This window comes from Sinohyriopsis cumingii, unplaced genomic scaffold, assembly GCF_028554795.1.
Source record: "Sinohyriopsis cumingii isolate HCF-2022 unplaced genomic scaffold, ASM2855479v2 utg001944l, whole genome shotgun sequence".
NCBI lineage: Eukaryota > Metazoa > Mollusca > Bivalvia > Unionida > Unionidae > Sinohyriopsis > Sinohyriopsis cumingii.
Window position 1 is genome coordinate 914891 of NW_028316088.1, and position 28000 is coordinate 942890.

The following is a 28000-nucleotide window of genomic DNA, read 5'->3' on the forward strand; positions in this document are numbered from 1 at the left end:
GAGGAGGAAATAAAAACAAACGGCGACGGATCAGCTGAAGTGTAGAAGTGTTTCCTTCAGTTAGATAAAACGCTCTCGTAAGTTATAAACATATAATTTTGCCAGCGTTTTATCCCGATAGCGAAAATAAAGACCTTTTCTGAAAATACCGACAACACTTGGGTGAACTCACCTTTGATGATATTGCATTTCCCGTTCATGGTACCGAACCAACACTGAACAAATTCGAAACACTTAATCCAGATATCGCTGTTGATGTGTTCGCTTATGATAAAGACTTTAAGCCGCTTGCTTTGTCCATCATCGGGCAGAATAAGCAAATTCAGATTGATTTGTAGTTGGTGAATGAAATGAAAGAAGAATCATAATCAATATCGCACTACGGATAAATAATCTTGCTTCACTGCTTAACCGACACAGTCAGTACAAGGATAAAAATATCCTTCCAGACGAAGAATGCATGTGTTTAAAATCTAACAACCCCCACCAGTCATGACTTTAACTCTGTTTTTATTAGCGAAATACCACAGCAAATAATCATGCCAGATCCTTGTAAAAGTATTGTCAAAGAATGTACATTGGTGCAACGAAAGATGAAAATCACGTATATTATCAAACGCGGATTTTCAATGCCTCAATCTTTCAGAAGAATGATCTGACAATGCTATTATCAATCAAACGGTAAAAGACGCTAAACAAATATCATGCGGGATCTGTTATATAGTGGTTCGATGTGATGAGCAAATAGAACAACCAGTTCGTTATCGTGCTCAGATTACTCAAGACACAGATGACGTGTTTCTTAAATTGATCGAAGTTACCGCAGTATGGATTTAACAGCAGCTCTATTCACTAGAAGACGTAAGTATGACGTTTGAAAATATACGTGAGTTTTCCACAGTCATTCGATGGTTGATTTGTGTAGAAGCTATTACTTCAGCGAAGAGCAAAGCCCTGGTTCCAAGGTTCATGATCACTATCACATCAAAAGTGCCGCACACAAGTTTCAATTTAAAGATGAGAATTTACCCCAACAAAACAAAAATCACTGTAGTGCTTCATAACTTGCGTAGCGACGATGGTCATTTAATAAAGCAAGCAGTAGCCACTTCATCAAAATCAGTAATAGGCGTGATCCACAGCATGGACAAACACATGACATGTAGGCTAGATCAATTCGATTCATTACAGTTATAAATTCTTGCGTAGACAAGTTAGACAATAATCACTCGTCGATACTATCAATTCAACACTGATTTGATAAAGATAAAAGGTGTGTATCCTTAAGACTACATGAAAGACTGGAATAAATTTGATGAACTCAGCTGCAACCAATCTGAGTGTTTTATTAACCTTTGTCGCTTGAAGGTATTTAAGAAACACATTACAAACATGCAACGACCGTTTGGTCTACGTTCGAATGCGACACCTCTGTGAGATTATAACGATCTGGATCTGCGCACCGACCTGTTGTTGCTCGCTTATGTGTTTGAGAAATTTCGTGATACAACCATGTACGTATACAAGCTCGATCTCGCCCCTAATTTCTCGTCAACAAGTATGGATTAGGATGCATTGTTGTCCAAACACCACAATTGAGCTGGAATTTCTCACTGACATACGATCAACATCTGTTTATGGAGCGTTCACTTCGTAGCGGAATACCAATATGTAGTCACAGATACACGCGCACTATTGTGAACATTGCCTCAACAACTTAAGTCATTTTAACTAGTGATGCTGTCGTTGTTCAGGGTTATATTCTGTTTGGGTTTTCGCCAACCGTGGAACGAGGTGATATAATGTCAATCATGTTCGCAAAACTTATGTATCCTCCATGATATAATAACCGACGGACATATATTTGTTTTTCCCTTGTAGATCAAATCGAGCACGCGATTGATCTGGGCGGAGAAACATCGAAGATAAAACTGTACATTAGAGATCGACCTGATATTTAATAATAATAATAATAATGATAATTCTTCTTCTTCTTCTTCTTCTTCTTCTTCTTATTATTATTATTATTATTATTATAAAAATGATTGGCGTGTATGGACGCTTGAAACCCGTTTCCTGAGTTATTTCGAGAAAACCTGTGTACGTGATATACTATCGAACATGGCTATGTGACATCGTTCGTGGATTATTTGCAGGTGCTCGAAAATGGCCCACTGCTTTATCATCACGCGCTTCCTACATCGATAATGTATTTAAAGAGTGAGTCGTTGATAGTATCAAAGGTGATACTTTAGATCATTTAAGACAACTGGGAATTTCAGGCAGTTCAATTAATTCGAGATGGATTAGTAAGAAGAGCACCATGAAAACAAATTACATTACCATCGACATTATCAATCATGCCTACAGTTAGTAAGGTCAATTTGGAGGCAGCTCAGCAGAGATTGTCAGATACAATAATTACAAATCTGGCAATGGGTGTTGTTTGGACAGTAAATAGTTCTAAAGAAAATCCAAAAATAATAATTCAAAACTAAATTCTCATTATGGGCCAGTTCAAAGATGTATTTAATCAAGCATTTGATTTGGGCATGCCCATGTTAGTGGATTGAAGCTTCACGACGTTCTCTTTTGCGCTGAGCAAATCCACCTTTAAAAGTGCCGTTAACGCTCACAACTTCAGCTTGCACATCTCTATCAGAATCCGCGTTATCAGATGTGTCCTTGATACAAATCACTGTTGCGCCAGCTGTTCTTGTGTGATCATCACTGTATCTGACGAGTCCAATAATTGGTTTTGACAGTTTAACATTATCCAGAATTGATTGAACGTCCTATATCGATGGAATAACATGCCATTGTTTATAAATTGAACTGTGTTATTGGCAGGATGTTCTTTCTGTACCAGATCTCCTTTATCTTCCAAAAAAAACTAGACATGTCTATTACTAATTATATTCATAACCGATTGGGATCCTTGGCAAGATATGAGTAATACTGAAAATCTATTCTTTTCACGATTTTGGTGCCCAATTCTCAGTGACTTATTTGGTTTTTGCAGTCACATTTTGGAGTCACATTCACACAGTCAAACTAACCCGCAAAACTAACTCCTACGATCCATTTTGGCGTAGCGCATACACTTCTGACGGTAGAAACATTAACATTGTGGATGCTTGCGTTATCCCCTTCACTGTTTGCAAAATCACGTTTGCTATGGCGTACTCAGTCAAGTATCAACCGCCCCCAACGTTGTCATTTCTCGCACATACCACAGATGCGTACCCACCAGCTACCATTGCCAAACAGTTTACTTTGCAAATAACTACGCAACATGGTCCCACTGCATCAAGACATGCGTTTATAAGGTTTCAACTTACAATGTCCAAAATCATAGGAAGAATTACATTTGACAAATCAGAAGTGACCAAAGCTTCATTGTGGTTAAATGGTTGTCAAGGATCATCTAAAGAATCCGGCTTAACTATTAAACCAATCCCGTGAACGCACATATTATAATCTCTAGTCATACTTGGACCGTCATCGAAACATCGACACTGGTTTGCAGATTTCCTAGCATGACCTCATGACACTGTACCCGATTTATTACTTTCTTTGGACCACCTGGAGTTGTTTAGGCAATCATTTATCGACATGTATTCTCATGCACGAGATTGTGCTGCTGGTGTTTATTGCAGGTACTATGCTGCAATAGTTTCTGACACGACAATGTTGATGGAGGGTGCTGGTGGTTGAATGAGGGTGAGCGATGTACCTGTGGAAAAGTCGTGGAATTCATAGTTAAACCTGTTACTTATTTCGATAATAATGCCCTATCACGAAATGAGGATGGTCTTACAGAAACTTAATTTGCATAAAATGACAAACGCAATAAAAGACTGCTGTCGGGTCAGACTTAAACTTTCACCAGCACAATTGACTGGAATGCTCAGGTATAAATCCAAATACAGATTGCTCAGCTTAATGTGGCCAAACACAATTACATCTCAGTAAAAACACAGTAATATCTCAGTGAAAACACAATAACGTCTCAGTGAAAATAAAATTATCCAAGCCAAAAATGGTACAAATGCAAACGATTGGTGAAATAATTCATTCGTTGCAAGTATTCCAGCGTTATTGCCATCAGCGCGTCTAGCGGTTGCAAATGCTAAGGCGTTATGGGCTGTCGAAACTCAGGAACGGCTTTGAGAAAACATTGAAGGAGGTGGAATAAAAAACATTTATAAAACTCTACCACCAGGCACGAGTTGTCGAATATCCTCGATCAAAGATCTTCGATTACCTTGTCACAGAAGATCACAGTTCCATTGACTAATCTTGATTTAAATACGATGGCAAAATCGACCAAACATTTGTGTAGTGTTTCTATTGAAAGTAAACTTGTAGCGATGGTGCGACGCACGCGAGAAGCTAAAATCGTCAATCTGGATTCGGCAACAGGATCTGGTTCTCACTGGGTCGCATACGTGATAATACTTCAACATACTGTGTATTTTAATTTTTATCGACTCGCACCACTCGTTGAAGTTAGTTTTGTATCCATGGACAATAAAATAAACCGTTGTCTTGCATGATTATGCAAGTACAAGCACGGTTGGATGGACCTAAATGTGGTCGTCCCCTCATATCCAGCAGTCCGCTTGACTTCGAGACATCCAATCTGGTTAGGTCCGTTAAAACAGGATATGACAGCTATTTCGTCATGGAGTGATGTGGGGTCTTCAACAGATGTTGTAAACCACACCCTCGTAGCACAGCTATCTGTATGCCTTCCTGGGGTCAACCTTCCACGACATCTGTGGACCACGCTAAACCGTTTCCGGACAGGACAGGGTCGGTGTGCTGTCATCCTTGTCTGATGGGGTCTTACACTGACTCTTCCTGTAGCTGTGGTGTTGTACAGACCATGTCACACGTTGTGAGCAACTGTCCACTGACACCGTTCCCCTTTGTACTGCAGGCTGTGCACGTTGCTGATGATGATCATTGTTAAATGGCTGTACAAGCATTGAAACACGATTCATAAATAAATATATCTTGTCGTTGAAGCTTTGGAGCGTTCACCAACACCGCAAACACTTATCGATATCACATTAAAGTATGTTTAATATTATATACCATTTTAAATGACATTTACGCAAGTTCTTCAATTCACGACACGTGCTGATGTAGATCTGAGCCGATTTGCCACGAAAGCGGATGTGTCGGAGTTTACTAATCGTGTTGATGCTGGTTGCAATCCATGCGAGCTTGTGATTTTTGAAGGTCAAAGTAGAAAACTGAGAACGTCTGATGAAGACATTCAAGTTACTATTGTCTAGTTGAAAGGCAACATTGCGATAAAGAATTTGATTGAGTTCAGTGATAACAGTGGACATTTCCACATGCCAAGGTTCTGATATGATAATCCTATCTACACCTTGGCGTATCGAACATATATTTTAATGCTTTGTCCTAGCGACATCTATTGGATTTCACGCGATGCCTCCCTAAGTATGTAATGCCAATTAAACAATAGCGTGTAACAGTGGTGCATTGTACATTGGTCGAAAATGGTGGACGCCATTGACCTAAAAAGGATTCTTTTTAAGTTTAATATCGAATGGGAAGCTATTACACGTTTATTTTAGTGAAATGTATTTGCGCAAACATGGACTGGCAGTAGAAATTTGTTCATTTATCAATCCATTCATGTTGTGTGTTTCCCTTGTCTCGATCGTGTAGGAACAGCGTTCATATTTGAACAACTTAACTTTGATTGGATGCGGTGGCTTGCGGTTATCATACTGGAACCGTAGTTAGAAACAGAGTCGTGTTGGTTGAGTTTATTAAAAATTGTGTTGATTAATTTGATACAGCAAACATTGCAACAAGACAATACGTGCAAGAAGAATTTGATCAAGTGCCCACACAACCTCTCATAGTAGGTTCATGAAAAGTAACTGCAGAAATGTTAATCAAGGAAGGAGAGGAACACACTAACTTACTGACCTTAGGAAACGGCCGACTTATTTTAAGTTCTCTTTAAAATGGCTTTGATAGGCTTCAAACTTAAATTTTAAATATGCGCGAGTGCGGATCATACTTGTTTATTATAAGCGGTCGTAAAGGTGGGTGGGTTAGAATGGTAATAATGATAAATAACTAGGGGTATCTTAGATACTTGTCACATATATCACATATTGAAATATTTGGTCATGTAAATTGTGACAGATCTTGTTATGTTATAGATTTTTTCACACATGCAGTATCAAAATCATTAGTCGCCGCAGATGAAATTCAGTTCGAATCACTCAACATTTATGCTGACTGGTACTTAGCCATCATTAGTGTTTGTGTTTAAGATTAGATTTTATCACAAAAGTAATAGATTCTGGTCGCGGTGATGATGTTGCGGAATGTACTGACGATTTGTTAGATCAACTGGCACCGGATTTTAAGCATCATAACAATATTGGTCTACTTATTTATGAATATGTGCTTTAAAGTTGTGTTGTCAAACCCTCGTTAGAGCTCACGTATGGGCTAATTATGTCATGGAAGTAGAGGCGAAGACGGGATTAAAGGGACCCAGACGGAGATAAAGAACCAAAATACCCATTTTTATATTACTCACATTCGTGGATTTTCCATGTACGTGTACTGTATTTCACGCATTATGGATTGTGTAGCACATATTAAGTTGTCCATATACAAGTGCATTTGAAACTGGTTTGTCTTAATCTAATACACATTTAATTTTTTTCTTTCTTAAAGTGCGAATCCTGCGCATTGTCAATAGTGCAGTTGTACTAAGAAGACGTATATGTTCATGTAGTGAAAATTCAAATTTCCTAGGATATCTAAAAGTGTTTTCCAAGATAATGGTACTGTGTCAAGAAATTCATTGAATCATGCAAAATTAATATTGTTATTACATGTTTGTATGAACTAATGCAATCTTCCTTAATTATGTCATTAAAGTACAGACGTGTCCACATAATTCTTTTTCAGAAGATTCTATTATCATTTATATTGATCTAAAAATATACCATAGTGGCATTGATACATTGAGTTCAGGGGCTGTTGTGGGATAGTCATCCGATTCCAACATGTACCTAATGTTGAATCATTTCACAATGAATTGATACAAAAGTAATTAATACTTCCACATCCACCTTGCCTCACCTATATACAATCATCTTAAACAAACCGATACTATGTGTTTTGCTGTTCTTCTATATTTATCGTTTTGAATCGTTGATCTGAATATATTAGACGAAAATGATCTTTACAATAAAAATAATGTCGACCACCAAGATCGGATTTTTCTTCTCGTGTCATTTTTTTCCAGGGCTTCCAAAACCTGTAATTGTTCACCAAAGGAAGGTTCTCACGTATGCTATAATACTCCTACTCACAGGCTTCCGGGAGAGCGATATTATGTACACCAGCACTCCTCTATATCACAGTATGGCGGGGGGACTCTGCCTCATGGGAATCATAACGATAGGTAGATGGATTTACAGAAGGCGTTTAAATTATGATCTTTAGAATATTAACTTGCCTATACCGAAAATCAAGCAAACTAGACCTTTTCAGGTATATTTGTTTGTGTTTAATGAAATGTTAAGTGCTTCAACGCGTATATTTCAATTTAGATACTGAAATAGTATCGCCATTACTTTCTGTTGCATAAAAATAGTAAAGTCCATATTCTATAGAGAAACCACTTCATTTAAGTCGTTCTTTACTTCTAAATGATTTACAAAAATTGTTCTAGTGTATTTTTAATAAGGAATATCTCGTTTTTAGTCAAGGGGAAATAAAAACTAATTCTAATAAAAGATAGTTGTAATCGAGTTTATTTGCAGTGTCCTCCATCTATCGACATGTATCTTCCCACTTACATAAATTACAGGTGGCACAATGGTACTGCGTAGAAAATTCTCGGCACATAGTTTCTGGGACGATGTGCGAAAGTACGACGTTACGTATATCCAGTATGTTGGGGAAATGTTTCGCTATCTTTTGGCATTGCCTCAGGTAGGATAGCTCATAATTTTTGTTTTCCTTCTGTTGCATTTACTTTATAACTCCTCTATGTCCATGTTATTATCTTTGTTGTTTTTCCGTACGTCTGTCCACCTCATCTTGTTTAGTTTTGTTTACGGCTTTTTAAGTTCCAGATCGAAATAAAGTGTAACAATAATTTGTCCGATTACGAGTCCGACAAAAGTATGAAAATCATTTTAAAGATAATGGTTTAAATATCACGGATTTGGTATAATACGTTTCAATTACTTCATTGTGATCGTTATATTCTTTATTTGATGACAGCGTATGTCTTTCTGGTCGAACATTCATGTTTTATTCACAACGTTTGATAGAACACTGGCAAAACAATTCAAGGCACAAATAGCTTTCTGAGCCTTTGGTCTTATAAGTCTTAGTTTTATAGAAAAGTATAGCCAAATCAATGTATCTCGGTGGATAACCTGTGATAGCAATTGTTTAATTATCTTGCATTACTAGTGAGCGATAACGTCTACTGATGATGTATTTATGTAGTAGGAAATATTTAATTTTGATATATTAATGGTTATACAGTCCTTCTTGCAACTTTCAAAAGTTTATTGGTTTCTTATTTTAGTAATGATTTTGTAGTTGGTTTCTTGAAAAATAGGTTTAAATATTTAATATTTATTTAAAGAAATCCCTTGGGCCAAAATATTACCCAATAAAGCCATTTTCTTTGGCATATCTGTGTTCAATTTAAGTAGTTTGATGGTCACATGAGGAAGTTTAGCTTGGGCTTCCAGGCAGACGTAGGCTTGAATCGCTATGCAGTGACGGTAATTTGAGATTTTACTAAGGAAAGTTAACCAATTATGACAACTAATTATCCAAGCTCACACCTTCGACAAATAAAAGTTATGTTCTGAAGAAAGTCGAAAGATCAAATACGTTAATAGCCTAAATTCATGTAGGTTATTTCGTCATAATTTTTGATTATGTCACATGCCTCTCTTTCGATACGAAAAGAGTACCTTCAAGAGAATCAGAGGCAACCAACCTGGTCGTCATCAAATTGGTAAGGTTTTGACTGACAAATTTCCAGGTAGATGAGCGAAGAAAATACCCTCTTCACGATAACATTCGACGACGCTTCAACCATCAATTAAATGCTTCCACTATTATTATTCAATGCTTAGCAAATCTTATTTTTTTAATTGAATGCTTTTTCTACAAGTTGATTAGATGTAAACTGTCACATGATACTGAACTGAAGTTTTTTGCACATCGATAAATTATGACTACTACTTTTGGTTCCCTGTTTCCATGTCATTTGATGTGAAGTTTTATCTATCATCAATTACATCCTAATAATGACAATGAAAACCTACCCATCCACTCAATCAAAATGTACGAACCACGGATACAAATGGACCATTATAAGTTACAACAATTTAACTGCACATACCTTACTTCACTCCACCACTCATCCCTTTTGCTGACGGAGGCATGTGATAGGCATTACAAACCAATCTTCGGAAATTACTGCATTTCACCTCGACATGTTCCAGCAGCGATTATTAAAAGTCAGTGTCATAAGTCAAATGAGGGATCTCACTAAAAATGGTTACGATTTTGCTTTTGAAAGATCGAAATCCGTAAAAAGTAAAAACAACGTTGTTATAACAACACATGCCATACAAAAAAAGGACTATCCTTGTTTAACCGCACCAACGTTTTTTTTTTTATATATTTAAATAATAATTGTACGAATATATCACTGCCATGACCCGCTATGACATTCTACGCCATATTATTGGATAAAGGATTAACAAATCCTGGCTAGCGAAGATAGGGCTATGTATTATATTGCAGTTAAGATGCTAATGAAAACAAAACTCGATGTCCATCAAAGTGAATTTTGTGTTGATTAAATCTGCTGATCTGATGTTAGAAGGGAAGGAAATCGGAATCATAAGGATTAAATAATTAATATAAAGTTAAAGTTCATAAGTTAACATAAGGTCCTTCGGACTTTAGTTACTTTGTGAGCAATTAGGTACAATTTACACATCGATAAATACCCAACCATTTAATCCTATAATGTTACTCCTACAAATGTTGCATGCAAAACATATAAGATACATTCCAGCTTTAGAAAACCTAATTATATTATTTTGGTATTTTTTCATCACGTAAAAGGGGCACGGTTTCAGAGCAGTTAAAATAAATACTATTTAAGTATGAGATATTTTAATAACTTGCGACGGTCAATGCCTAGAGCGTTCCAACTAGAAGACAAAGGGTATGACCATTCAGAACACCTTGAAGTTTTTTGTTCTTTTCTGTAGGTCGAAATTCTCACTAGGCATGATTGTATGACATGCGTAGATTTCATAGTTGTATGGCTAACTGAACACCCTATGTTTTGTTATATGTCAGTCAGGAATACATATCACCGATTTATGGCTATGATAAGTGAGCACAACAACAATACTTCATAATAAAAGTCATGAATTATTTAAAGATGAAAAATATGAATAAAAATAATGCATCTATTGCTGGAAATTTACCTTTTATGTTAGAAATCCAAATAAGGACCACCTCAAGACATGACGTCACACGTAACATTGTGATGTACCCGTTGCCTCATCGTAGAACTGTTCGCCAGACACATGTAAATGACAGATACCTCTTATTGGACCAGCGTTATCTGTTTGCGTCGTACTCTAAAAAGCAGATCTCAGATGTCAATATCGCTCAAAACAAGTTCTTCTCTTTCCAATGAAAGTCGAATAAATGTAACCCTCTGAAAGAGACTCGAGGGTAAGCTTAGTGATCATTCCCAAATTATTAACTTTTAGGCTTCCTAACAGCCCATTAGATGTGCGAAGGACGGACTATCATAACACGATATGTCTTGTAAATGACATTCGACGACATTTGAACAATAAACTTAATATCATCACATTTAATTTGTAATGTTATCCCTTCAACTTGGTTATGAACACATAGAATAAATCAGTTGGGTTATATTGCTTGAATTATTATTGAGACATCATCTATGGGGCTATTAGTACTTAATAACACCCTCGGGCTGGAGGGTAATTTGTACCTTTGAGGGTTTCTTTAGCATACAATGTTTCTGGCAGAGGACGTTCCGGTTACTGCAGAAAGTGACCACTTTGAACTTTGAAGTTTATGGTTGATATTATATCACGAAAGTCTAGCTAACGTCGTATAGACTCTATGGCGTATCGTCACCAGTAGCAACGTCTGCAAATATTTTGAGGCTATCAAAGCTTCATGCCTATTAATTATACATTTTTTCTGTTCATGTTTCAAGTATAGCACTAAAATACGGGTATTTCAGTGATAGCCCAAATGTTTTATTTTTCACATCTCTACCAAAACATTACCAATAACACTGGTCAACAGTGAAATCATTACTGACTTGAAAAGGCCCTAATCTGTAGTATTTTGGTGTGCCGAACACGAATATAACCGTGAAAAATTTGTATTGGCTCTCGTTTTGAAGATATTCATATACCTCATTTTCTATGTTTCACTGTGTAAATTTCTCCAGTAGGACTGCAGCAACATCCGGAATAATGATGTAACATTGCATAATACCATCATGCTCACATCATCCACAGTTGATTGCATCATTTTCTGATGCAATGCAATACTAATGCCATGCGGCTGCTGAAGTAAGTTGACGTCAGCAGTGTACTAGACATGTGTAGGCCTATTATACTAATGCCAGGCGGCTGCTGAAGCTGACGTAAGCAGTGTACTATATAAAGCCCAATCAGATAGGTTCAGCATTTAAAATATTTTAGACGTTGTGCGAGACAGTTCAAGCTACTGTTACATAAAACTTATTATTTTATCCATTTACGTACAATAAAGAACAGTAATGCCTCGAAAGTGTGTTAATACCGCGGACAATTTTTGCTATATTTGTGGGGAAGTGACATTTGCCAACCAGAAGAAAAGTATCAATTCTCAAGTGAAGAAGGCATATCATCTTTACTTCGGATGCAAGGTTGGTGACCAAGACAAGCCTTGGGCTCCGCATATATGCTGTGCTACATGTACAACACAGCTTTCACAGTGGTTGAATTGCAAAAGGTCATCAATGCCGTTTGCAGTCCCAATGGTGTGGAGAGAGCCAAGCAACCACCTAAATGACTGTTACTTCTGCTTGGTTCCTCCTCTTTCCGGCGGAATAACGAAGCGAAAGAAGTCGAGAATAGTCTACCCAAACATTCCGTCTGCATTGAGACCAGTTCCACATGGTGAGGGACTTCCTATTCCAGAACCTCCAGCAGAATATTCTCTTGATTCATCTGACGAAGACAAAGGTGAGTCGACCTGTTCTTCTCCTGGTCCATCAGCATGCAGTGATCCAGATTTTCACTGTGGTGCATCATCAACCCCACACAGAATAACACAGGAAGAACTAAATGACCTGATTCGTGATTTGGACTTATCAAAGAACAAGGCAGAATTGCTAGGATCAAGACTCCAACAATGGAATCTTCTAGAAGAAGATGTCACAATTACTGCATATCGAAAGCGCCACCAGCAATTGGAGCCTTTCTTCAGAAAGGAAAGTAATCTGATATTCTGTTCCGATATTGAGGGCCTCATGAATGCTTTAAAAATCACTCATGACCCACAAGAATGGAGACTATTTGTGGACTCTTCGAAACTGAGTCTCAAGGCTGTGCTTTTGCACAATGGAAACATTCTTCCATCTATTCCAGTAGCGTATGCTGTCCACATGAAAGAGACATACGATAACTTAAGGCAGCTACTGAATTCCATTGAGTATAACAAGTACAGCTGGCACCTCTGTGGTGATTTGAAGGTAGTTGCCCTTTTAATGGGACTGCAGCAAGGATATACAAAATACATGTGTTTCTTATGCGAGTGGGATAGCCGAGCAAGGGAAATGCACTACATGAGGAAGGAATGGACTCGCAGGCAGAATGTAGCCATTGGAGAGAAGAATATCCAACACCCAGCTCTGGTTGAGGCTCAGAAAATCTTGCTACCACCCCTTCACATCAAACTAGGTTTGATGAAGAACTTCGTGAAAGCCATTGACCGGACTTTGCCAGCATTCCGATACCTGCATGAAAAATTCCCTCGACTCAGCGAAGCAAAGATTAAAGAGGGAGTTTTTGTGGGTCCTCAGATTCGAGAGCTTTTCAAAGATGACCGGTTCAACAACTTGCTGGAAGGTGACGCGAAACAAGCATGGAATGCTTTTCGCCTAGTTTCTACAAACTTCCTCGGAAATGTTAGGGCAGAAAACTATAAGGAACTAGTAGAAGACATGTTGATGAAGTATAAGAAACTTGGCTGCAATATGTCTCTAAAGATTCACTTCCTTCATTCCCATTTGGATTTCTTTCCTAGCAACTGTGGTATTGTTAGTGATGAACACGGCGAACGTTTTCATCAAGATATCGCAACAATGGAACAAAGATACCAGGGAAAATGGTCCACTACAATGCTGGCTGACTACTGCTGGACACTCCTCAGAGATGCTCCCGAACAGCTGTACAAGAGACAGGCGAAGAAATCTAAGATGTAGTCAATGACTTGATTTTTTATAGGTAGGCTATTACAGTTGACCTTTTACTATTGGAATGCATTTCGTTATGTAAACATTAATTTCTTGCAGATTACAAAAAAACTAGAGCCAATTTTGCAATTTGACTGTCATATTCGTGTTCAGCACATAAAAATTGATAAGAATTGACTAATTTTATTTCAGTAACATGACTTTTGTAAAAATTTGTTGTCCAGTGTAAGGGAAGTATCACAATTATTACTCCTGAGTCTCTTGTATATAATCGTGCTTATTTGGTCCGCATCGGAAGGAGAATGGGACGTTTTGACTGACATATTTTTGCTGTGACGATATTCAGTATTCGTGATTCGGATAATAAGTGGCCGCAACCTATTTGATCACTCGCACATTTGATGCGAATCCAACAGAATTCTCCAATATATGTCGATATGTACAATTCGAACAACTTCGGCTGTTTACAATGCAAGGATTTACTGTAAAGTTACTACTGAGTGAACTATTCATTTTGATTCGTAACCTCTCAGCCAATCATAGAAGCAACCCGATTGCATATTTGATTTTGGTTCTCTTTCTGCCGACAAATTCCCGGGAATAAAATGTATGAATTTTCTGTAGTTGAATGATTTGACATCCATTGCTTCAAAACCTATGTCTAACAGAAACAGCCGAGATAGATCCGGATGCCTATTTTGATAGGACAGTCGGAACGTCTTCGGCCTTTTTGATTGCATTCAAGAAACGAAAACCTATATATACATAATGATCACTCTGAACTGCAATGTGATTGCTTTTATCACACAATTTAATTGACTTTAAACTAATTAGATGACTTCACCATGTGACCATTAAGTTCAGCTTATTAAAACCGAATGATTCCATCGATTTTTTTTATTGCAATGTTGAAACAAGAGCAAACTACGAAAAGCGAACGTATTTCATTGCTTGCCTTCCTTTTTTTTGCCGTAAACAATATATGATTAAGAACAGTGTTAAGCAAAACGCATATTCCATGCATCACATGAAACAGGCAAAGGATATTTAAATGTTACTTGAACTAAAATGACCAAAAGCAATAGTTGTTGTAAGAGTGAAATTACAAAGGAATAAAGAAATGAGATGTACCATTGGAGAATGGGTCACCCTCAAAAACATAAATACATATATACATTTATATGAACAGCTCTTGTCGTCGAGCGTTTTTACCCCTAGGACTTATCGTTTTATTAGAACCTGTGATGGTATTTCACAACATATGTTTGTTGGCCAAAATCTTACTATTTTGGGAAGGCTGTTTCAGAGAATTAAAAAGTTATAAATACGGGCTACAAAAGGATTGACGACGCTTGCGGTACGTGAACATGCTAGGTTTACTCTGGTCTTATATTTTATCTTGCCTTACAAGTGTCTAATTTCACTATCATATAAATTCTCAAAATGAATCTTGGCAAATCTTGGGAATACATTTTAACATGCTATTAGTTATAAATATCTTGTTTTAAAACAGATTAAAAAGACTGATGGATATAAGAATTGTATTTGTTATCAAAGACAAAAGTATAAAGCGATAAAAAGTGAGTCATTCACATACTACTCGAATGAGTCAGGTAGCGATATTTCATTTATTGTATGCCAGTGATGATATCATGTCGAAATTATAAACCCAAGTTTTTTGACTCGCATCTGAAAAATCGGGCATGTTGATGATAGCCGGAGTCATTAGTGGTTATGCGATGGTTGACCAAACTAGGGCTGCAGTTGGGGAGAGGTACTTAAATAAATTCATAATGAAAGCGGAACATTCCAGAACACATCTCAAAGGTAAATATAACTAAAATTTTATCAATGTACACTAGTGTTGCTGGGTAAATTTAACTTCCAAACATGATTACATGATGGAGTCGACATTATTACTCTATAACCTGAATGATGTCAACACTTACTTTCAGGATAAGATGATAATGTATCAGCCCCGGCTTTACGCCATCCGCTAGAAGGCACAAGGTTAACTTTCCCAGACTTGCGTCTAAAGTATCTATATGCAGATACAGGCTCTGCTGGCCGAGACACAATACATGTGTTTTTAATAGAGAGGCGATGCAGTTCTCACCGTGTTTTTAGTAGACTGATTCTAGTACTAATATTAACAGCCCTACTTCTTGGACGGGATACTCACATGACCCTATATGTTTGAACTGACCAGTATAACGTGATTTACACCCAATTCTTTTTCAACCTAACATCAAAACGTTTAAACATGTTTCCTATATATACTTGAAGAACTTAAATAGTATTCTTATTTAATACCAGATTTGCTACTATTGATTACTTTTTTTTATCAATTATTTACTTTTAAATCGTCCGCCATATTAGTTCAACTGATAACTACTTCCGTTTGCAGCTTCATTTTTGTGTGTGCCGCATGAGGACATTGATGCCTTATAATTAGAAACGTGAATACATCGTACTAAATATGGTATACAATAGAGTATCGTAAAATATCAATATATGGCATAGCAAGCCTTATTTGGAAAACGAATTACCGCGAGAATCTTTTATTATCCTTCAAGTACATTTAGCATAAACGATACAGGTTAAATATGAATTTACCTGATATAGGATTAATAATAACTTTATCATTAGCCAAACTTCCTGAAAAAAAACACAGCTCTACTACGCTAGTAGATTGTTAACTGCAGTCATCATTTTGCCTTTGGCAATAATTTTATTTGCTCCATTGTATGGTATAGGATCATGTCAAAGCCGCAACCACACTGAGTCTATGGCGTCATAGATAGAGATATATCTGCGATTCTAAATGCCGTCTATTCTGGGCAGGCCTATGACGCAACTGGGAAAGAAATTTGGGTGGTGATCAAGTAGTACTTTCATACAAATAGTACTATCCTTTAATAAATAAAACACCGTAAATCGTAATAATTCACGACATATTTTAGCTTGATATATTCAATCAGCATCCACTAGATGGCATGCATAAGGTGAAGGCAGTCGTGGGAAACGGGCTCCGTCAGGATATATGGGAGAAGTTCCAGATGCGATTTAGGGTCCCGAGGATATATGAAACGTTTGGGTCTACCGAAGGAATGACTTCCACTGTGAACATGTCCAATCGAGTTGGCTCTTGTGGGAGAATTTCCCCAATTCTGGTTGGTTTTTGATCAATATCAATTTATTCATTTGCGTAAATCTATGATCATCATTATCATGGTTGTCATCCTCTTCCTCCTCCCCTTCATCATTATCATTATCATTACTGTCTTTTTCGATTTCGTAATTGTGTTTTATATTTTCCTTTTTCAACAAAAACTGAAATCAATTTAGAAATGGCGACTGTATTCTTAAAGTTTGCATTATGGCAGTGGCATGTACTGCACTATTCAAGCATGCATCTGCTGGCTCCTTTTCGTTTGTACTCAGTGTGAGAGGGCCGCTAGAATATTTGTAAATAGGGCATAGTCATATGAAGTATATTGTTTTGTGAAATGTAGAGCTCCTCGAAATCATGACCAGATTTAGACTGTGATCAGAACTATAGAATACATCAATAGTCTATATGATTATGACTATGATGGAGTGCGCAGGATAAAGAAGGTAAGAATATTCACAGAAAGAAAACCAACATGTGTCACAATTGCTTGCAAAACGTGAGGTAAAATTGTTGAAAGATCTTTACATTCTGGGAATATTCAAAATCATTACGAACACTGAAGTCTAAAATTTTAGTAATGGAGATACTTGTTCCTTGTTAAGTCAAAACGCAATACTAATATTTATATTTTAAAGAAGTACATGTTTTTCCATACATATAAATCAATCTTTTATTTAATATTTACTCTATTTGTTATAGAATAGGTTTGACTTGATTCCAAAATACATTATCGATGTAGATCCTATCACTGGAGATCCAGTCAGAGACAAGGATGGTCACTGCAAGCAAGTCAAAAGAGGTAAGATGAGCACAATAGTATTTTCTTTTAACTTGAGTTGCACTGATATTACTGCATAGACTGACCCCGTTGATTAATCTCGTTATTTGTCCGTATGTAGGTAGTATGTATGTATTGTTGTTGTAGGGTTTAACGCCATTTTTCAGCACACGATAGGCTATACATGGCGGCCAGTATTAATGGTGGAGGAAGAACCCGGGAAAACCCCGGAAAGAACCACCGACCCACGAGAAGCTACCGGCAAGCTTTCTCACATACCCACATTAGCCGAATCCGAGACTCGAACCCACGCAGACAGAGGTGAGATGGCAGTGATCCGTAACGGAAAGCGCTTTAGACCACTCGGCCACTCGGGGCCCCCAGTATGTATGTATGTATGTATGTATGTGTGCATGCATGCAGGTAGGCAGGGAGGTAGGTAGGTAGGTAGGTGGGTTGTTAGGAATGGATGTAGCCGTGGTTAATAAATACCAGTATCGACGGTTCGATGACAAGAAGTTATTGAAGAGTGCTACTACCCTCCCATTTGTATATAATATTTACAGACGAGTGTCTGCAGCACATAGTAAAACACAAAATAAGGCTTAAAATCGAAAGTTTAGATTGCTGCTGACCTCGCGTGCCTAGTACATTCTCCAAATAACTTAGGTAACATGCCAGGGATTATTCTCGAATATCCTGCAAACGGAACAACATAATATTTTCTACAATGTTATATGATATCATGTTTTGGGAAGAACTTCAAATTATAAACTCCCCTTATCACTTGGTGAAGAAATAAATCATGAAACTGACCTTGTCACTCACCTACGTATACTTCAGGATACATCACATCGACCCACAATTCGCACCCACAACGCTTGCTGAAAAGCATCGCAAGCTTTTTCTTGTCTAACAAATGCTGGAATCGGTACCCTAAACGTGATCCCAAGCAAATCCATCAGTTTATTTAGGAACTTGTAACATCACTCCTGCCTAACTATAAGGTTGCGATTTTCGGATATACTTTGAAAAGGAGAGCTAATGAAGGTCAACGGGTTGCAACACTTTATAGGAATCGAATGTGGGAAGATATGTTTGAGTCAATGCTAGGGCTTATAAAAATAACCACTGAAAGTTATCAGCATACACTTATTTTCCTATGTAAACTCTGTACCTTGTCCAATAACATCATCTCCAGACAAATATTCCTCAAACGTCTTCACGTGTATTTTGATGGCACCAGTTCTGTACATTCTGATTTTGTTCCAGATATTTGGAATTTATTTCAGACGTAGTAGCGTAGAGCTCTCCCGTTGAGCTTCATTACTCAACCAGCTTCCCCAGCATATGAATTGAAGGAACTGGTCAACATGGCTTTATTTGAAAAGAAAAGACTGCTTAACGCAATATAATCAAAATTCACCTTTCCTCTCTGTAATACATTGTGAAGAATAATTATGAACACATATTAACCAGATTTATAGTATCCCTAATGGTATTATAGTCATAATGTTACTCACTATATTAAATGTGGTAAGCAGTATACAGACCTCCATCAGCATATGGTTAGATCATGTATGCAAACAAGACAAAATGAGCACGAATGTCACTGATACGTGCATATGTTTGTACTTAAAGTGAACATAGAACGTAACCAAGGTAATGACGGATTATATTTACTAGAAATATTAAGAACTGACTTTGAAAATAGACTGGACAAAAGACATCACCATTTTAAGATCTGTACATTCCAGATTTCGTCATCGTATCACAAGTGTACGTCCTAGGAAGAAGACCAAATATATATCAAAGTAGAAGTTTCCCAATAAATTTGTTTACCCATTAAACGCCATTTTACAGTGAAGTCATTATCATTAATATGACCCGTATTGTAACAATAAGCTCTTTTTAATTATATTTTCCTCTCTTGTTTAGTTTATAATTATGTACTTGTATATGAAATGTTGTATGATCACGTTGATTTCCTAATCATTGATATTCGATTTGCTACATCCTCATCTCTATTTAGTATGCATCATCCTTTGGGATAATTTACGAAATCAATAATGTAAATTGCCTAATTTCTATTTTGTTCTATCCTGTTCTTTATATTTCTAAATGAAATCTTTTAGATGAAATAAAGACTGATTGACTGACTGTACTCTGTAATATTAAAATATTCACAAAATGAGATTATTAGAAACATTTGTCTCCTTTCTACGACAGGACGATCGGGTCTAGTGATCACTGGCATTCCGAAGACTATGCAGCACTTTAAGTTTTATAAGGGCGACATAGATATGAACGAGAAAAAGGTCATACGTAATGTTTTCGTGGAAGGTGATGCCTATTTCAACTCTGGAGATTTGGTTCGCTTGGATAAGGACTACTTTATCTATTTTAAGGACCGACTGGGAGATACCTTCAGGTAAGAGCATCAATTGCACCATGTCCTGATACTTAGCAGACAACAGTTTTTAATTAAAATTTAAATTATGTCCATCATCGTTTTAAAAATACATTTAAATTAAACTTGAATGGGATCATGCTGTGCATTGTTGTATTTTGTTAAAATTTCACGCTATGGATTGGAATGCTTGTTTTTGAATAATGACAGTATAACATTACCTTTGAGTTTGATTTAAAACACTTCATTAACAACAATCTTTTAAAGACATTGTAAAGTTCTACAGGTAAGGAAATATTTTCTAGGTCAGTCATGTTTTTATGTACGCCATCTAGAGTGTCTATTAACATTGTTTGAAGTGTGGAATTATTTATGTTTTTTTGGCCGCTGAAATTATCCCTAGATGTATATTTGGTGAAAGTAACTTGGAAGTAAAATCATTATGCACTTTGGTTTTCTAACGTTTTATCATCTGATAGTGTTTTTACTGCCAACGCTTTAGTATAATTTTGTTTCTTTATTTCTTTATTTTAAATTTTATATTTTTGAGACAAATCCTCCATTTGATAAGTATCCGTAGCGCCAAAACAATCATTACGTGAAAACAGGAGTGGTATTCGCTAAACGAAGAAACTAACAACAGCGGACGAGTTACAGCCCATGCAACAACATGAAACGATAATGAAGAAACACTGTCAAGATAATAATAGTAATAATACGATTGATAGTGATATAACTTTTATGAATTTTATGCTTTCTTACTCAGGTGGAAAGGAGAAAACGTGTCAACTTCTGAGGTAGCCAATGTCCTGACCGAATTGGATTTTATACATGATGCCAATGTTTATGGTGTGCAGATTCCGGGTCAGTCTTATTTGTCTTAGATTTGTAATCGTCAGCCTTCATTATCATCATTATTGCCAGTTTGATTAATATAGCGCGGTCATTATCATCATGACATACATTTCATTCATGAGTTAAAGACATACCTGTTAGAAACGCCACAAATTATTTCTCAAATACAAATGTTCATCTGTAGTTTGCACGTATGTATGTATAGGAAAGTGCAGGTGGGTATATATATATATATATATATATATATATATATATATATATATATATATATATATATATATATATATATATCATTACACGCGTGCTTGGTCACGTAGAAAAGGTTCATTTGTTAAGGAACATGTGACATTCTCTAAATATTGATATGTACTATTTCAGGTACTGAAGGCCGGGCTGGCATGGCTGCACTGCATTTACGTGCAGGTGTGAAACATTCGGAAATTCTTGAAGATATTTACAAGCATTGCTCAGACAATCTTCCCGAATATTCTCAGCCCCTTTTTCTTCGGTTTCCCAAAGACATGAAGGTAACTGGGACATTCAAACAAATGAAGGTACAATTTGTAAAGGAAGGATACGACCCATCGTTGGTTGCAGACCCGCTTTATTATAAAGATGATTTTAGGAAAAACTATTGTCAACTCACGCATGAAATCTATGACCAGATCCGAATGAAATCAAAGCTTTGAAATAAGGATTTACGATTCAATATCGTCAAAACGTCTTCCTAACATCATTTAGTGATGAAAGTTGTGTTTGACAATATCACATTTTTTTAAAAGTGAAACTTCAGAAAGTATACGTAGATTTATTCAAGATGTTTAGTTAGTTTTATTCTATGTCATGATAATGATTTATTATGAAACCTAGATGATCATCAATGCATAACTGATTTACCTTTATTAATGTTATATGTAGGGCAATATGTAGCGTGACTTGATTTATGTTAGTAAAATCAGTCGTACCATGTAATAAAGAAAGAAAAATCAATAACTACACTTTATGGGGAAACAAAAAAGCAAACATACCATCCTATTAATGGGCCTTGATCAGAATGTTTTGTACAATGTTAAGATCAGAGGTTTTATTGTCTCCTAAATTATTTTTCTTAAATGATAAAGAAAAATGAAAGGAGAATGGATGGTGGTCTGGATATAAGTCTAAGAGAGATAGCAACACAAATGTTATGCATGCGAGAAGTCGTTATGGTTTCCCCATGCCATGTAGGTTTCCCCATGCCATGTAGCAGAGTCCACCCGAAGTAATTACTGATACTATTCCCTTGTATAAATGATGCTGAATAGAGCCTTCATTTTAACATAGAAAAAAGGGTTTCTCACATATCAATACAAACTGAAACGTCGAAACGCAACTAAGCATACTTTCGCTGGGTGTTTCCAAAATGTATATGCACAAATTATAGTCTACATTATCTTGAAATGATTTGTATGTAGTTTGACAATGTTTCACTTTCACTATCTCGAGGGATATAGTACTTTAAAACTGGAGACTCCTGATTAAATAAATCTTTAAAAATATTGTTCTCAGATTCTGAACCCACTCGATATCAAGAGACTTTGGAATAAACAGAGTGGGTTAAACATATTTCTTAAACGGAAGGAACACAACAGCGAACTTCCATTCCCGATGAAAGGAATCCTCATGCACGATATCCATGTTAAAATCATGTCGTCTCTATCACAGTATTAAATATCGTAAGAAAAACAATAACTTCATTTTGCTTACACTTTCCATATTAATTTAGCTTACCTACTAAATTTTGTATTACCAAAATCGTTTCTAGACATTCCAATTATACCTATTGGAATGCAGAAAATGTAAACTCTTGATATTATTTCCCATGAATATAAATTCATTGGTCTTTCTGATTCGTATGGAACTCGCATACATGATGGGCAAAGAAAAATAACTTTTAGGTAGGGTATAACCTCTTCCTGACTTGAGTGCATAAAGCGCTAATTATTCACAGTATTATCTCTGCAGAGAAAGTGGATGATCTGAATGACATTCACTTTGACGCCTAGACATGGTAATGTATGGAATTAAGAACGGCTATTTGATTTTCTGATGACTTTTCTAATTGTACATTCCACGTTATTCGTTAAGGTCACTAACTGTCGGCCTTTGTTATGCCAATTTGATTCCAAACGCTCGTCTGAAACTGCAATTGTGTCTGCAAATATAATTTTTAATAACTGAATGCTCTTCAAAATCTTACCAACAAGTGTTTTATTTGGTCAAACTAGCAAATGTGTTATCAGCCTTTATAAAGATATACTTTAGTAACTTTATACAAAACATTCACCATATCGAAATAAACTCTTGTCTAAATCATTTCAAGCCGTGTTCCATCTATAATAAGTTTAACGGTCAGTCTTATCTAGACGTTTCTTAATTTAAATCTGGTAATGTATTCTTAATGATTTCATGGACGAAGTGGTTATATGTAATAAAAACACCAATTGGATGAAAATTAGATATGCTGAGTCGTACCATGAGATGTGACGGATACAACTAAGTGGTACGGTTCTGTTGACCTTGTAATGCACAAATTGAATCACATCATTTACATTTTTGAAAGTGGCACACGACATTTGGAACATATCTTTACTAACATGAACTATCCCTAACACAAATGTATAACGTCAAGGACACCTCAACTCCAACTTTTATCGCTGTCTGTTCGAAGCCCATGGATGAATGTGGAGACCTGATTTTAGCCCGATCATGTAAGCACATGCTGTATTCCCAGGATACGGTAATACCTGCATTTCATGAAAGACTTGAACCATGCTTTACTGTGACACATTTCATGGTCAAGTAGAGATTTACTATTCATCATTTTTTAAAATTTTTTATTTAAATCATAGCATTACTTGAAAATTGCGATTCTACTGGATCTACCGTCGGAAACTATTTATCTCTTAGTTGATGCGATCGTATTCTATTCTCATTTCTTCGCCTGCATGTCTGCGACTTAAAAAGTCATTCGTTCATGAAAAAAAAACAGTGGTTAAATTTATTGTAAACTATATGAGAAATAAATAAACAAATAAAATAACACAGAGAATCAATATAAATGGATATGTGGTGGTATTTCTTCGCCTTCAAAATCGCTTGAAGTTTTATACATTTTAAGACTTTCCACCCGACTGTATTTTCAATTTGTATTCATCGTAAAGCTGTTTATAGGATATTTTAAAGAGACAAAGAAAATTGACAAAGAAAATTGTGTTCCATATATGCTTTCTTATGAGCAGATCAAAGCCTTTAAGAAAAATGGTCTTACACTGTTGTACACTGTACAATCAAGTCACTACCGTATTTTGTTCGAAATTGGGTCAATCAATGAAGGCATAAGATAAAGTATGTGTACACTTTATATAGACTAACATGTCAAGGTGTCAGAGTTTAGTCCACAATGACGTCAACGAACATGTACTACAAAACTAATTATATACTGTCTGTCTAGTTCTTCAGCATTGGGATGACGGTAAGAAGTAACCGATTGCCAATTGTCGATACAATCACTGATACATCGCATTGGCAGCTGCTTCATCTTTCGTCTTACACGTTATAGGTTTATCTTTTCTCATTTAAATGTTAGCTGTAAAATTATTTATACATTATTCGTAAAGGAAAGTCAAAACGTTCGACTTAACTTTTCAAAATCCTCATAATTCAGGTTACCTGACTTTCTTCATAAAATGTCATCTAATACGGTAAATGGTAAAACCTAACAAGTCGGGTAAAATAACATTATAAATGTAGTGAACAGTGTTAAAAAATTGAGTTTCAGGCATTTGTTATAATAATTAGAACAATATTGTAAAGTTACGCAACGCGCCTCCACTTCCTTACTTCCTGCCACCCATTCCCAGCCACAAGTAATAAATGTTCGACATTTCCATTATATTATACTACTGTCGTATATGTGTGTATAAACAAGTCTACGATGCTCAAGGAATTAAATTAGAACAGACAATAGTTTGACAATTTCAGACTCTATCACTCAGAAACTGCTATAACTATATACAGTAAAAGAAGACAACAAGTACCATAAAAAGAAATCTACATTAAGCTTCGCCTTGAAAGCCAGTTACTTCAGCAGATGCATCCAAAACAAAAATAATCATGATTAATAATCTGTATTACGCTTCGCAGGTGCAAAGAAGTTACTACAACACATGCATTGAAGATAAACATTATCATGGATAAATAATCAAAATAAAGCACATCAAATTCACTGATGGATTTCCCTGTGGATACAGCTGGCCCGTCCGAATATTGAAAATTGCATTCTGCCACTTTCTTCCCTTTAGGCTCACACCCTGGCACCGTACTAGATACTTAAATATAAATATGGAAGTCTACGGTATCTTTGACGAAAGAAGTAGTACACAAACTGATTCACTTCATACCTACATGTAACAGACGATATTATATTATTCCTTACATTGTCCTATTGCGTAAACGTACGGTGGCGAAGGAAAGACTAATTAAAAAGCGACACAATGCTTGTTTAAAGTTTATTCCAAAATAAACATTTTATCAGGTGATAAATTTAACCTTTGCAGTTATTATTGATTATTGAGCAATATAATTTATTGAGACTATACAAACAAATCTCAGACCTTGCAACAAAATGGTCCTGATATGTTAATAGCAATTACTTATGCAAATGAAGTGAAATGTAAATACCACTGAGTCTGTAAATCTCGAAAATGTTTTAATGTGTGTTTCTTTTTTATTTGGATTTACTTCAACTGTCTTATATATTATACTTCGTTCAATATTTTTTAAATATCTGAATAAACCTAAGAAGCACTTTTGATAACGAGTTTTCAAAACTCTTGAAAAGATATTTGTTACTGCTTATTTTATGAGACTTGATTAAGTAGTAAAACATATTTGCTAAAACAAAATTCTGTTTCATTTGATTCTTTTTAATGAATCACGGTATGTGATATGATACCTTATATTAAATGACATTCATTTCTTAAACTATTGTAAGAAAAATAAACAGACCAATGAAATGAAAAGAATAATAATTGATAATTGCAAATGTTAGAATGTGCAAAATGCTCAATATTTTAATAGTAAGGATAACATGGATTTAATATTCCTTCGACGAACAGATCTTACAAATTTGTAGTGAAGGTGAAAATCTGAAAATTTTATCCAAAAATCTGGAAATCTAATTACATGTATTTGCAATGTTTTGACATAATACATACAATTCGCTGATTTTTATTTATATGTATCTCGATGGAAATCCAACTGTTTTTTTGTTGTAAAAATGACCATTTGGTTGTTATCATCCCCTGCCCACGCATTCTAATTTGTAACCACGAAACAAGACACCATCTAGATCTGCTAGAATCAGTTTCATGACATTATTTTCTAAGCTAAAGCTGTTCAAGGTTGATAGTTATGGGATAGTGTACTGATTGTATCATCGATTGTCACATACTGTGTACTGTACCACATTTAAATGCAAGTGCCTAAAATAAAAGTGGAAAATTTTGCTAAGGAAATCATATTATATTCCCTGTGGAGTGTGCTATATTTTTAACACTTTCTGATCAGTGTACTAGTGAATGATGTTACATGCACACGCATACTTCAAGTCTTGCGCAACTATTGCCTAACTATGAAGGGCAACATGCGAGAGGCAACATGGATATGTACGGGAAATCCTTATGTTAGTATTGTCCATTGTCCATAGGTTTTGCACTGAGAATGAATAGCAACATTGTAAGAAGTGGTTGAACTCAAATGGCGTTAGTTTGCAACATTGTTATAGTCTGGGTATCTTCGGGAAAAACCGTTTTAAATTGTCAATTGCTTAAAATGCCGGCGACGATATAGGTACGAAATGCAATGATAAAAACTTTCTATTAAGATTACAGTCAAACAGAAACCCATACAATCCAGCATTCGCTATTTATTGACAGTTACACGCTCCCCCTCCCCACGCAAACCCCTGTTTATCCATCAAGCCCCCTACAATCACGCAGCCACTTTTTGATTATAATCCATCATACATCTCACTAACCAGAAACCGCATTATGATTACAATCCAACTCATACTAACGACATTTCAGCACCCCGATTTGTATATGGAATCACACACACACACACACACACACCCTACACACACACACACACACACACACACACACACACACACACACACCCCTCTATTAAGTTCATATATATTTGTTTTTTATCCTGCATACACGACAATTCTCCAGTATCTAGTTCTTTACGACAATCCTCGACACACCACTACAATCAAGCACATAGTTTATTTTATATTAAAATTAAACACGTATCTCAGACTATCTAGCAAATAGTTGCTTATTACAATTACAATGACATCCACAATATAACATCCGGCTTTTGATAAACAATCCAAAATATATTTCGGTATATCCAATGTGGGTATGCGAGAAACCTTTCCAGTAGCTTATCGTGTGTCGATGGTTCTTTCCGGGGTTTTCCCAGGTTATTCCTCCACCATCTTTACCGGCCACCATGTATAGCTTATCTTGTGCTGACAAATGGTGTTAAACAAAAACAACAACATGTACAAACACACACGCAACAATTCAGTAACCAGACTTTAACTACAAAGTACAGTAGGTATTGACATCATTGCTTTTTGAGTGGATTTTCTTCCTGGCACATTACTCCAAAAACTCCAGACGGTGGATAAATACACTTGTGATGGTGATATTCGGAAGCTTCCTGAATTCGTGAAAACTTTGCGGTAGTTAAAATTCCGTTTGGACAGCGCTGTCGAAGTTATTTTTTCTCCATGGTTCAAATATATACTGCTCGACGATATGCAATTAAAATATCTTCCGGTTGTAGCCTCGTGATTACGTTTTCAAACTGCCTGACAATAAATTCTTCACACACATCGACAAGTTGAAAAAATACATTGTTCTATAACGATTTTAGTTATAAATATAAATTTCTGCACCACAATCACTATAAAACATATGACAATCATCACGAAGTCTATCTATAAATATGTCCTTGTGAGCATAACGATCATCACTCAGAGAGAAAACGTCTTTTTTTTTAAATACAAAGTTGTCATCGATTTTGGACCAGGACTGCAACTAGATAAGTTACATTACAATAAAATATACTGAAACAAATGTATATGCT

The 28000-nt window shown here is 36.0% G+C and overlaps 1 protein-coding gene across 1 annotated transcript in view; it reads left to right on the top strand.

The window, feature by feature from the left end:
• The window catches only part of LOC149771340 (long-chain fatty acid transport protein 2-like), a 42155-nt gene extending 15425 nt beyond the window's left edge, over window positions 1-26730 (top strand). Inside the window, exons 5-11 of the mRNA XM_089948605.1 lie at window positions 7319-7477; window positions 7886-8010; window positions 16561-16752; window positions 17454-17553; window positions 19762-19963; window positions 20709-20806; window positions 21176-26730. Coding sequence (XP_089804731.1) covers window positions 7319-7477; window positions 7886-8010; window positions 16561-16752; window positions 17454-17553; window positions 19762-19963; window positions 20709-20806; window positions 21176-21486 — 1187 coding nt within the window. The 3' untranslated portion in view covers window positions 21487-26730. The remainder of the gene's footprint in view (window positions 1-7318; window positions 7478-7885; window positions 8011-16560; window positions 16753-17453; window positions 17554-19761; window positions 19964-20708; window positions 20807-21175) is intronic.
• The last annotated feature ends 1270 nt before the right edge of the window (window positions 26731-28000 follow it).